This window comes from Mandrillus leucophaeus, unplaced genomic scaffold (assembly GCF_000951045.1).
Source record: "Mandrillus leucophaeus isolate KB7577 unplaced genomic scaffold, Mleu.le_1.0 Scaffold67, whole genome shotgun sequence".
Lineage (NCBI taxonomy): Eukaryota > Metazoa > Chordata > Mammalia > Primates > Cercopithecidae > Mandrillus > Mandrillus leucophaeus.
Genome location: NW_012107252.1, coordinates 2,398,036 through 2,408,566, shown reverse-complemented (window position 1 = coordinate 2,408,566; position 10,531 = coordinate 2,398,036). Strand labels below are relative to the sequence as shown.

At 41.7% G+C, this 10,531-nt stretch overlaps 1 protein-coding gene across 1 annotated transcript; it reads left to right on the top strand.

The window, feature by feature from the left end:
* The first annotated feature begins 2,526 nt into the window (after positions 1–2,526).
* LOC105555120 (olfactory receptor 13-like) lies at positions 2,527–4,206 on the top strand. Its single transcript, XM_012001911.1, has 2 exons — positions 2,527–3,446; positions 4,176–4,206. Exons 1-2 carry the CDS (start codon positions 2,527–2,529, stop codon positions 4,204–4,206), a joined length of 951 nt encoding a protein of 316 aa, XP_011857301.1.
* The last annotated feature ends 6,325 nt before the right edge of the window (positions 4,207–10,531 follow it).

Here is a 10,531-nt window from a genome sequence, read left to right as displayed (position 1 = left end):
CACGTGTGTGTATGTGTATATATATACGTGTGTATATATATATGTGTGTGTATATATATACGTGTATATATATACACACACATATATATATTCATATGTAAATATAATCAAACCAAAGCCAACACAAGACTCTTTTCCCCTAAGATTTGGCTTTTTTATCCTAAGAATCAAGGACAAAAAGTTTCAGTAAGTTGATGACTCAGATTAGTTGAACTCTGGCTAGCTCTGGTTTTGCTGCACATGGGAAACCCTACAGCTGCTGAAGAATGAATGAGATTCAGTTTCTTCTATATATTCCCTCTCTGAGCCTCTGTTTCTCCACCTGTGAGATGATGATAATAATCCCTCCCCTATACTTCTCACAGAGTCATCAGGAGGCTCAAAGTGAGAATGAATGTCAAAGCATTTTGCAAGGCACAGCTCAAAAGCTGAATTCTATATTTTTGGGCCAAAAGGAGGCACAGAGGCTGGTCTCATCATGGTGGATGATGTCGCTCTTGGGTCTCCCTCACATGGGCTTTCTGCTTACAATGTCTGAGAGTCAGGCAGTTTTTTCCCAAATGCTTTGTAGAGACTATTGTACACCCTCAGGAGAGTTAGGGAGAAGTGATGGGAGCTCTGGGATTCAGGAAACCAAGGTCCTGGTTGTAGAACGGTATCTGCAGGCATACTTCACTGGTTTATAGACAGCTTGTCCCAACTGAACACAGCCTGCCTTCACAGTTTGACCAGGTTAAACACTCTTTAACACCAGAGCCTAAAAAAAAATGCCATTCATTGGCTTCATGTAAATAATAAATAGTGAGAAATGGCAGCACATTTCCCCACACAACGCCCAAGGTGGAATAGTCCAACCTCTTTGGGCTGCTTCTCCACAAGAAGAATGTGGCTTTCAAAGTAGGTATTTTGAATACTATTTTATAGCTGAGGAAACAGAGGCATAGAAAAGTGAACTAAGAGCCCAGGTCACACAGCAAGTCAAGTCAGAGCCAGAATCCAAGCAGAACCAGCTGTCTCTAAACCCCATGCCCATTCCACCCTGTCATGTGGTTTCTCTCCCTTCCGGACCATCTGGCCCCAGCACCATTATCTTTTGTTCAGAGGAAGAAACTGAAGCCAACTTAGGGAGACAACGTGACCTGCAAAAGCTCTTTGGTGAAAGGTAGATTTTAATAAAAATAGTTGTCTGCCAGCTACGTGACGTCTATCAGATTAACATCAATGAAGGTCCTGGAAAGATGCCTAGCACAGAGGAGAGTCAAACTGTGCAGTCCTTTTGACCAAAATTAATAAACCATCTAATGGGTTGAGTGTAGGCACAGGTTCCTGTGAAGACTCGTTCATGGTGCTCCAAAGGAGAGCAAGCAAACTGGGGAACACGTAGGTTGAGATCAGACAAATCAGTGCCAGGAGAAGGAGAAACACTGAGGACATCAAGATAGCTCCATTTCCTAAGGGCTGATGATGCATATGACATCTCTTCAGAGAGGGTGCCCTTTCCCTGTTTCCATGGAGAAACTGAGGCTCAGAGAGACAGAGCTAGGAGTCAGCAAGAAGACAAAAGTGTTAACAGAATGTTGACTTTTGTTGGGAGAAAGAACGGCGGGTAGACACCTGGGGCAGTGAAAATTTATGCTGGGCATCAAGGATGATGGAGTGACTTTTCAAGACATCTGCTTGCACAGCTTGGACCTGAATACCAGTCTTGTATATACCAGTCTGTAGAGCCATGCAGAAATGCAGTTAAGATTTATTGAACACATATCACGTGTTAGGCCTTCTTGTGTGATAATTTCCATGCCAAAATATTATTCAATCTTCACAGCAAACCTGGAACAGAGAGACAATTATTCTCATTTTGCACTTCTGGAAGCAATCTCAAAGAGGTTGGGGGAAGGGTAAATGGCTTGTTCAAGGTCATTCTCTCAGCAAATTATACCGGCCGGATTTAGAAGTCAGTGTTCTTTCTACTACACTGTGGTCTGAGATCAGGTGGGTGGGTAGTCAGAGAGCTGTCTTGGCTTGTAGACAGACTGAGGGTAAAATTAAAGTGATAAAAAAATAGATATCTTCAAAGGATAATGTGGGTATTCTCATTGTTACAGGCCTCTGAAATTTTCCAACTTGCATAGAGTCAATACACCAATATTTATCTCAAAACACCTGGTGGAATGAAGAAAATCCAAGTGCCTCACTAAAGAGAGGAGGATGCTAAGGGGAGTTAGAGACCGGTTAGTTCAATGCTTTCATTTCACAGCTGGAGAAACTGAGGCTGAGACGGGTAAGTGTTGGTGGTTTGGAGGTACAGCCAGTGCTAGATGTGACTCCTCTTCATAAATCTCCTGGGAGTGGTGGCAGTGGACAAGAGCAGGTAAAATTGGCGGTATTGTTGGGGATTATCATGTTTCAGCTGAACTGGGCATTGACCATTACCCAACCCCACCAGTGACCCCAGCTCGAGTGCAAACCTTAGCTAGTTCCCTGTCTGAATTGGTGCCTTTCTTTTTCACTGAGAGGTGGAACATAATGCAGGAGCCCAACCAGTCCTTTGTGACTGAATTCATCCTTCTGGGCTTCTCCCTCAGCCCTAGGACCACTCCTCTGCTCTTCTCGGCCTTTCTGATGATCTACCTGTTGATCATTCTGGGCAATGGCTTGATTGCCATCCTCATTTGCCTGGATTCACATCTTCATACTCCCATGTACTTCTTTATTGGCATCCTGTCCATGTTGGACCTGGGCTACACTACTACAACTGTGCCCCAGATGTTGGCACATCTGGCCAGTGAGAAGAAGACAATCCCTTTCACGAGCTGTGTGGCCCAAATGTACATTTTCTTGGTGCTAGGCATCACTGAGTCCTGGCTCTTTGCCATCATGTCTATAGACAGGTATGTGGCCATTTGCCACCCACTCAGGTACAAAGTCATCATGAGCCCTTGGCTCTGTGGGGTAATGGTCATTTTTTGTGGACTCTGGGGTGTCACCTCTGCCCTTGTCTACACAGTCTTTGCCATGCACCTGCCATACTGTGGCCCCAACAGAATCAACCACTTCTTCTGTGAAGTCCCTGCAGTCTTAAAGCTAGCTTGTGCAGATACCTCAGTCAATGACCGAGTAGATTTCATTCTTGGTTTCAGTGTCATCCTGATCCCACTTTCCCTCATTCTTGTAATTTATTTCAACATTTTCATTGCCATCTTAAAGATACGTTCAGCACAGGGGCAGCTAAAGGCGTTCTCCACCTGTGCCTCCCATATCACTGTGGTCACCATGTTCTCTGTGCTAGCCATGGTCATGTACATGAAGCCTGGCTCTAAGTCCTCCCCGGATGAGGACAAGAAGCTGGCTCTGTTCTACAATGTCATCTCTGCCTTCCTCAACCCCATCATCTACAGCCTCCAGAACAAGGACGTGAAGAGGGCTGTCCTCAGGGTGACAGGCTGTGGCACGGCCTTATAATGAGTCCCTGGAGTAATAGCTGGGGGTCAGAGAAATAAGACTCATGGTGCACAATCTCTGCCCCACACACTCATCACATGACCAGCAGCACCAGTGGACACTCCCACTCAGCTCCCAATCTCAACTCCACACAGGTCTGTGGGAGACAGTTCACTGTTTGGCAGACTAGACCCTGAAATGTCTTCCAGGAACACCAGGGACAGTGTTCAGCCACTTCACATGTACTATTTCAATTAACCATCAGGACAATCCTTTGAAATAAATACTATTATTATCACTGGTTTCTAGAAGAGGATGTAGGCACACAAAGCCTAGATAACTTGCTCTTTGGGTACATAATAGGTGTATATTTAAAAAAAAAAAAAGATAACTTGCCCAATGTCGCTCTGCTAATTAGCAGTAGATTTGGGACTGGAGCCCAAGACTGATTCTAGTGACCATGCTCTTAACCCTTATCCTGTCTTTGATGTAAAGTAATGGATCCATGGTTAGTGCTCAATGAAAATGCATTCTATTCCTGCCCCGTTTCCCCACTGTAATGCCATTTCAAGTGACACAGACTAAGACTGGAAGAGAAGCACATGTGAGGAAGATAATTTAAGAAATGTTCATGTGTTCTTTATTTAATTTTTCCTCCTTTCCATTTAACTTTGTGCATTTCAGTTAACATATTGCCAAAGAGAAGATTGTGGTTGTGGTGGAGTGGACAACCTGGGTAGAAGCCCTCAAGGAGTAAGACCTTAAGAGTAGTTCTGAGAGAGAAAGTGATAGAGAAGCCATTGGACTGAAAATTCATCTTTGCAATAAACTCACTTTCATATGATTAGTATAACTTCATAAAGTCATTAATCCAATATTTATTAACTCCTACCCATGCCCTGTGCTAAGAATTGAAGAAAGGTAGGACATTGTTCTCCTCTTTAAGGAATTCCACAAATGAGAGTATGCAGTATGCACCATATAGGTATGAGAAGTCATAGAAGCACCTTCAAGGAAGACTTTTATGATTAGAATTTTATCAAGAGGAGAAAACAGGGTAGAGAATTACAACCAGAGGAGCAATTTAATAATGGTAGTAAAAGCAAATGATGTTTGTTGCTCTAGTGCTACATACATCTAAAGTCTCATTTAATCTTCACAAAAAACTTCAAGGTATGTGTTATTCTCCCAGTTTTACAGATGATAAATTGGAGGCTTGTTAAGGTAAACACCTAGTTTGTGCTGTTGGTTAGTGGCAGGACTGAACTTGAATTTTCTTTGACCCCAGAGCCTCTGCTGCCTCCTTGATACAGTCTGCCTCATAGACCACAGCTTTGTGAAAGTATCTGGAGTATTTGGAGTATGTGAATGAGTTGGTTTGTCTTGAGCTGCAGTCAGCAAACCTTTCCTGTGAGGGGCCAAATAGTAAATATTTTTGTCTTTGTGGGATACATATATAGTCTCTATCACAACTTCTCAACTCTTGTTGGAGGGCAAAAGCAGACAAAGACATAATGAATAATATTTGCAACCATATCAAAATTCAAAAACCATTCCAAGCTAGAAATCCATATAAAAACATGAGCATTGAGCAGGTCTTGCTGGGAAGGCAGAAAAGTAACCCTTTCTAGGTACCAATTCTAGCCCCCAAGGGAGCTCCATATTTGCAAAAATACAATAAGACAGTAGAAACTTTAAATTTTCATTACAGTTGACCGATACGTTATTTCAGGCTTACTTGGTTCCCATTATTACCATATTACTTTGTTTTGTCTCTAGATTCTGCTATGAGGTTGGGAACCTACTGAGAAGTCACCTCTAAAATTATAAATTCTCTGAATCTTCATGTCATTGAGCTTTAGAAATTCAGGATGTTTGTGGTAAATGGAACTTTTAAAGTTATCCAGCCTAACTTTACATCCAAAATAATGACACTACTTTTGAATAATATGGCCCTGTAGCTTATTCTTGGACGCCTCCAAAAATGGAGAGCTCACTATTTCACTCTCTTCCAAACAGCAAAATATTCTATTATTTGACAGTGTGAATCACCAGGGGTATTTTTTTTTTTTTTTTGTAAGTTGAGCTTAAGGTTTGCCTCCCTGTAACTTTTACAAATCATTTGTAATTTTTCCCTCTGGAAACATACAACATACATGTCTCCCTTTTTTGCATGACAAACTTTGAAATATTTGATGAGATCTCTCAAGTTCTTCATAAGTCTCCATGCTCAAATTTCTCAGTCTCTTTTCTCTTCTTTAAATAACATGGCTTCATGGAACCTTTATTGATAAACTCTCTTCTCTGGATAGACAAACTCTCGTTTGTCATTTTTACTTTTAAATTGTAGGTGCAAGAATCAAAAACAGTACGCTGGGCATCATTGGGCTCTTTGCCTAACATTAATTAAATTTCACTTTCATCAGTTGTAAGATGCAGTCAGGAGTGGGTATTGACTTTTTTGACTTCATGGGATGACTATGGAAAATGTATGCAAATGGCATGCGCTAGACCCTGTTTAGAAATCTGGTAAGAGCTATATAAATCCAAGGAAAAGCCCCAAAATAAGGTCCGCACAATGGGAAGGAAGCTGCATAAGAAGTAAGGTTCAGCACCAAGGATAGCTCCACCACAAGAAACGCCAGTGCTTGTGCCTCGGGGCACAGCTCAGTTCCGTTGGCTCGTTTATCCAGCATGTCTTTTTCCAGTGTGCGCTGTTCTAGCATCTGGCAACACACAATGAATCAAGAAGACAAGATCTTTCTATTTTTGTGAGGGAAACTGATAATTTAGAACCTACATAGTACATTGGAAGATGCTAAATGCTACATTTACGAAAGATTAAACAGGAGATAGGTATAGGGAGTGTGATGTTTCCATACGCAGAATGGTCAGGAGAGACTCAAGTATTCCCTAAGAAGATGACATTTGAGCAAACACTTGAAGGAGGTGAGAGTATGAACCATAAAAGTATTTTGGGAAAGAGAATTTCCAGCAGTGGGAACAGTAATTGCAAAAGCTCTGAAATAGGAGTATCTCTTGTGTGAGGAGCAACCAAAGACTGCATGGGGAACAGGCAGTGAGGCAGGAGAACCGGGTCTGGAGGCAGGGAACCTAAAGCCGATTCTTGCTGGCTTCCTAGAACTAAATCAAAAGGAAAAACCCCACCTATTCATGCAGAAGTAACAAAAGGATCAGAAGCTACTCCTTTTGCAACCTCCTTCCCCTTTCCACTTCCTGACAGAGGAAACATGAAAAGTGCCTCTGATTAGTCCCCTCCCACAACCAATCAGATAGGTCGCAGTCCTAGCCTTCATTTGTATAGGAATGTAACTTTGTAACTTCACTTCAGCCTCTGATTGTTCACCTCCCACAACCAATCAGACTAGTTGGGGGCCACTACTTCATTTACATAGGGTATAACCAAGTAACCAACGAGAAACCTCTAGAGGATATTTAAACCCCAGAAAGTTTTGTAACCAGGACTCTTGAGCTATATCCTCAAGCCCACTCCCACTCTGTGAAGTGTATTAATACTTTCAGTTCAATAAACCTGTGCTTTTGTTGCTTCAATCTTTGTTGCTTTGTTTGTGAGTTTTGTCCAATGCTTTGTTCAAAATGCCAAGAACCTGGACGACTGATAGTCAAGACCCTTCGCCAGTAACAATAGGGTGAGAAGTGAGAGGTAGGAGGTGAGGACAGGGAGGTGACTCATCAGGACTTTGGCTTTTCCTGAGTGATACAGAAATCCACTGGAGGGTTTTGATAAGAGAATTTACATTTTCTGGCCTATATTTAACAGGATCACTCTAATGACTGTTCTAAGAATAGACTGAGGAAAGAGAGCTGACGCTATGGGACTATTTGGAAGATATTGCAATATTTCTGATAAGATGGCAATTTGGACTGGTGGCAATGGTGGAGATGGAGAGGTGATTTTTCCTGGGATGTATCTTTGAAAAGGAACCAATAATATTTGCCGATGTATTGCATGGGAGTGGTGGCTATGGGAGCAAGAGAAAAGTTCAAAAGACTCTGAGGTGCTTTTTTTTTTTTCATTTTAGCCACTGAAGGGATAAAATTGCCATTAACTGAACTGAAGAAGACTGTAAGAGGAGCAGGTTTATGGGGGAAGACCGGAAATTTGATTTTAGAAAATGTTGTTTAACTCACCTGTTAGATATTCCAATGGAGATAGATATCAAATAGGCAGTTGAATAGATGAGTTCAAAGAAAAGATCTAGGATGGAGGTATACTTCAGATTTTTCAGCACATAGTTAGCTTTCAATGCCTAGGTTGTATCCATAATTAGAGTGAGAATTCAAACTCAGATCCTACTAATTCCAATGCTATGGCATACTGACTCTAACACAAGAATTAAATATTTTCCTCATCCATCTGAGCTGGGGTCCTGTCCCTAACTTTATGAGGTATTATTTTAATTCAAATTGATAGCTATCAGCCTTTCACTTCCTGTATAATATTTCAGATATTGAAATTCTGATCCAAGGTTTGGGGGTTTTCTATGGAAAAACTTGACACTCTGCAGTGTTGTGCAACATGTACTTTCTCTCCCCTAAAATTATGACTACACAAGTCACTTTTCTCAAACAATGTCACCTAAAGGGGCTTATTTCATGTTTTGTCCTGCTAAACCCTACATGACATTTGATGGTGTGAGAGACACACTTGATCTTAGTGTGGTGGTGAGAACATGGGACTTGGAGTTTAAGTCTGAGATCTATCACTTACTATAATATCTATCTGACCATTTATGGCTGATTTTGAAATTTTCATTTATGAAAGTAAAAATGGTGGTGCTGACCTCCACAGGTTGTGGTAATAATCTAACAGGATCACATTTACTAAAACATTTTATACAGCACCATTTTATAAATGACAATTTCTTCTTAGGAATCTGGAAAATATGACATATCCGATGATAGAACTCTGTTACAGCCATTTAAGGACCAGGAGAAGCATAAAGAAGAAAAGGACTGGTCAGTAACATGCCCTCTTGTCTGGGCTGCCAACCTAGGATCAAGGACTGAGTCCAGATCAGACTGAAGATACATTCTCACCCACCACTCAGTTCTATCCTGTGAACAACATGACTGTGGAAGATTCCTTACTAGGTTTTACAAAAAGCTTCCAGATATGCAGTGATATGGTTTGGCTGTGTCCCCACCCAAATCTCATCTTGAATTCCCACATGTTGTGGGAGGGACCCAGTGGGAGGTAATTGAATCATGGGGGCAAGTCTTTCCCATGCTGTTCTTGTGATAGTGAATGACTCTCATGAGATCTGATGGTTTTAAAAAGAGGCGCTCCCCTGCACAAGCTCTCTCTTTGCCTGCTGACATCCATGTAAGACATGACTTGCTCTTCCTTGCTTTCAACCATGATAGTGAGGCTTCCCCAGCCACACGGAACTGTAAGTCCAATTAAACCTCTTTCTTTTGTAAATTGCCCAGTCTCGGGTATGTCTTTAGTAGCAGCGTGAAAACAGACTGATACACACAGGTATCTCATTTCCAGGAAAATGTGTTTCACCTTTTTGAGCAATACCAAGGGCACAGAAATTTTCTCTATGTCTACATTCTTGAGTCTCTGAGGCCAATTTTACATGTCAATTTGTTCTTTACAGTTGTGATCACTGCAGGTATGACTGGGAAGGTGTGGATGAGGGGATAAATGTTCTAGGAAAAAGATTCCTTTCTCTTCCCAAAAACATTTGTTTAAAGTTTCCCTTTTTTCTGAAAATTTATAGTGTGTGAGAAAGGTACAGCATCAGAGAGAAAGAAAACAAAGAGAAGAAACTGGATTTTCTATTTGCTTGTTTTTTTATTTACTGTCATTTGCAGCACCTATAGTCTCGATACTTGAAAGAACGACTTTTAAAACTACAGACAGGTCTAGACTTTCTGGCTTGCTATAAAACATTTGCTATGAAACTGATTTATGCTGTGTCTGTGTGTGTGTGTGTGTGTGTGTATGTGTGTGTGATCTTCAAAGTAAGACTCTTCTGTACAACTCTCACAACAGAGCCATTGGAATTTTATTTGGGTTAGTCAATTAGACAAACCAGCAAGTATTAATAGAATTCCTACTAAGTGCCTAGAGCTATGCTAGGCCAATTTGGATAGAACATTCTCCAACTGTGGAGGTAGGTATTTTGGCTTCAGTCCCTGCTTCTATGATCTTACACAGTGTTCTCCCATTGCAACTGCAAGGGCATCAAGAATATGTCCTCTTCTTTCCTCAGAAGGAAGGCCACGCACAGGGAAGTCTGGAAAAATCACAGCTCTGTAACTGAATTGATCCTCCTGGGCTTCTCCAGAAACCCCAGAACCAACTGGACTCTTTTTCTTTCTCTTCCTCTACTTATTTACAGTCCTGGGCAATGGGCTCATTGTTACCATGATCAGAGTAGACGCATGCCTCCACACCCCTATCCATGTATTTCTTCTGGATCTCAGCTATGCCGCCACCACAGTGCCACAGATGTTGGTCCATTTTGTAAGCTATAATCAAGCCATCTCCTATGTTGAGTATGTGGTCCAGTTGTACATTTTCCTGACTGTGGGCATCACTGAGACCTAGATTTTTGCAACTGTGGCCTATGACAGGTACATTGCCATATAGTATCCACCCAATTTTGGGGTCCAGATGAGCCAGACCCTGTGTGTACTCCTGGCAGTCAGATTTGCCTTTCGTGGTCTCTTCTTCTGTGCCCTTGTATACACAGTCTTTGCAGTGAATCTGCCCCATTGAGACCAACCACTTAAAAAAAAATTCCTGCTATCCTGAAGTTGGCCTGTGCAGACACATCCCTCAATGACCAAATAGACTTTATCTTGGGTTTCATATTGCTCCTGATCCCATTATCCCTCATCCTGGCCTCATATGTTTGTATCTTCATGCTATTCTAAGGATTCACTCCACCAAGGGCAGATTATGATCTCCACATATCACTGTGGTCACCATGTTCTGTATTTCGTGCATGCTCATGTACATGAAGCCTGGCTCTGAAGTCTCTCAGAGGATGACAAGAAGCTGACTGACTCTGTTCTACAATGTCGTCTCTGC

Coding starts and splice junctions, on each gene's coding strand:
- LOC105555120 (XM_012001911.1), top strand. CDS start 2,527: ATGCAGGAGCCCAACCAGTCCTTTGTGACTGAATTCATCCTTCTGGGC. Junction 3,447..4,175: donor GTCCTCAGGGTGACAGGCTG/TGGCACGGCCTT, acceptor AGTGGACAACCT/GGGTAGAAGCCCTCAAGGAG.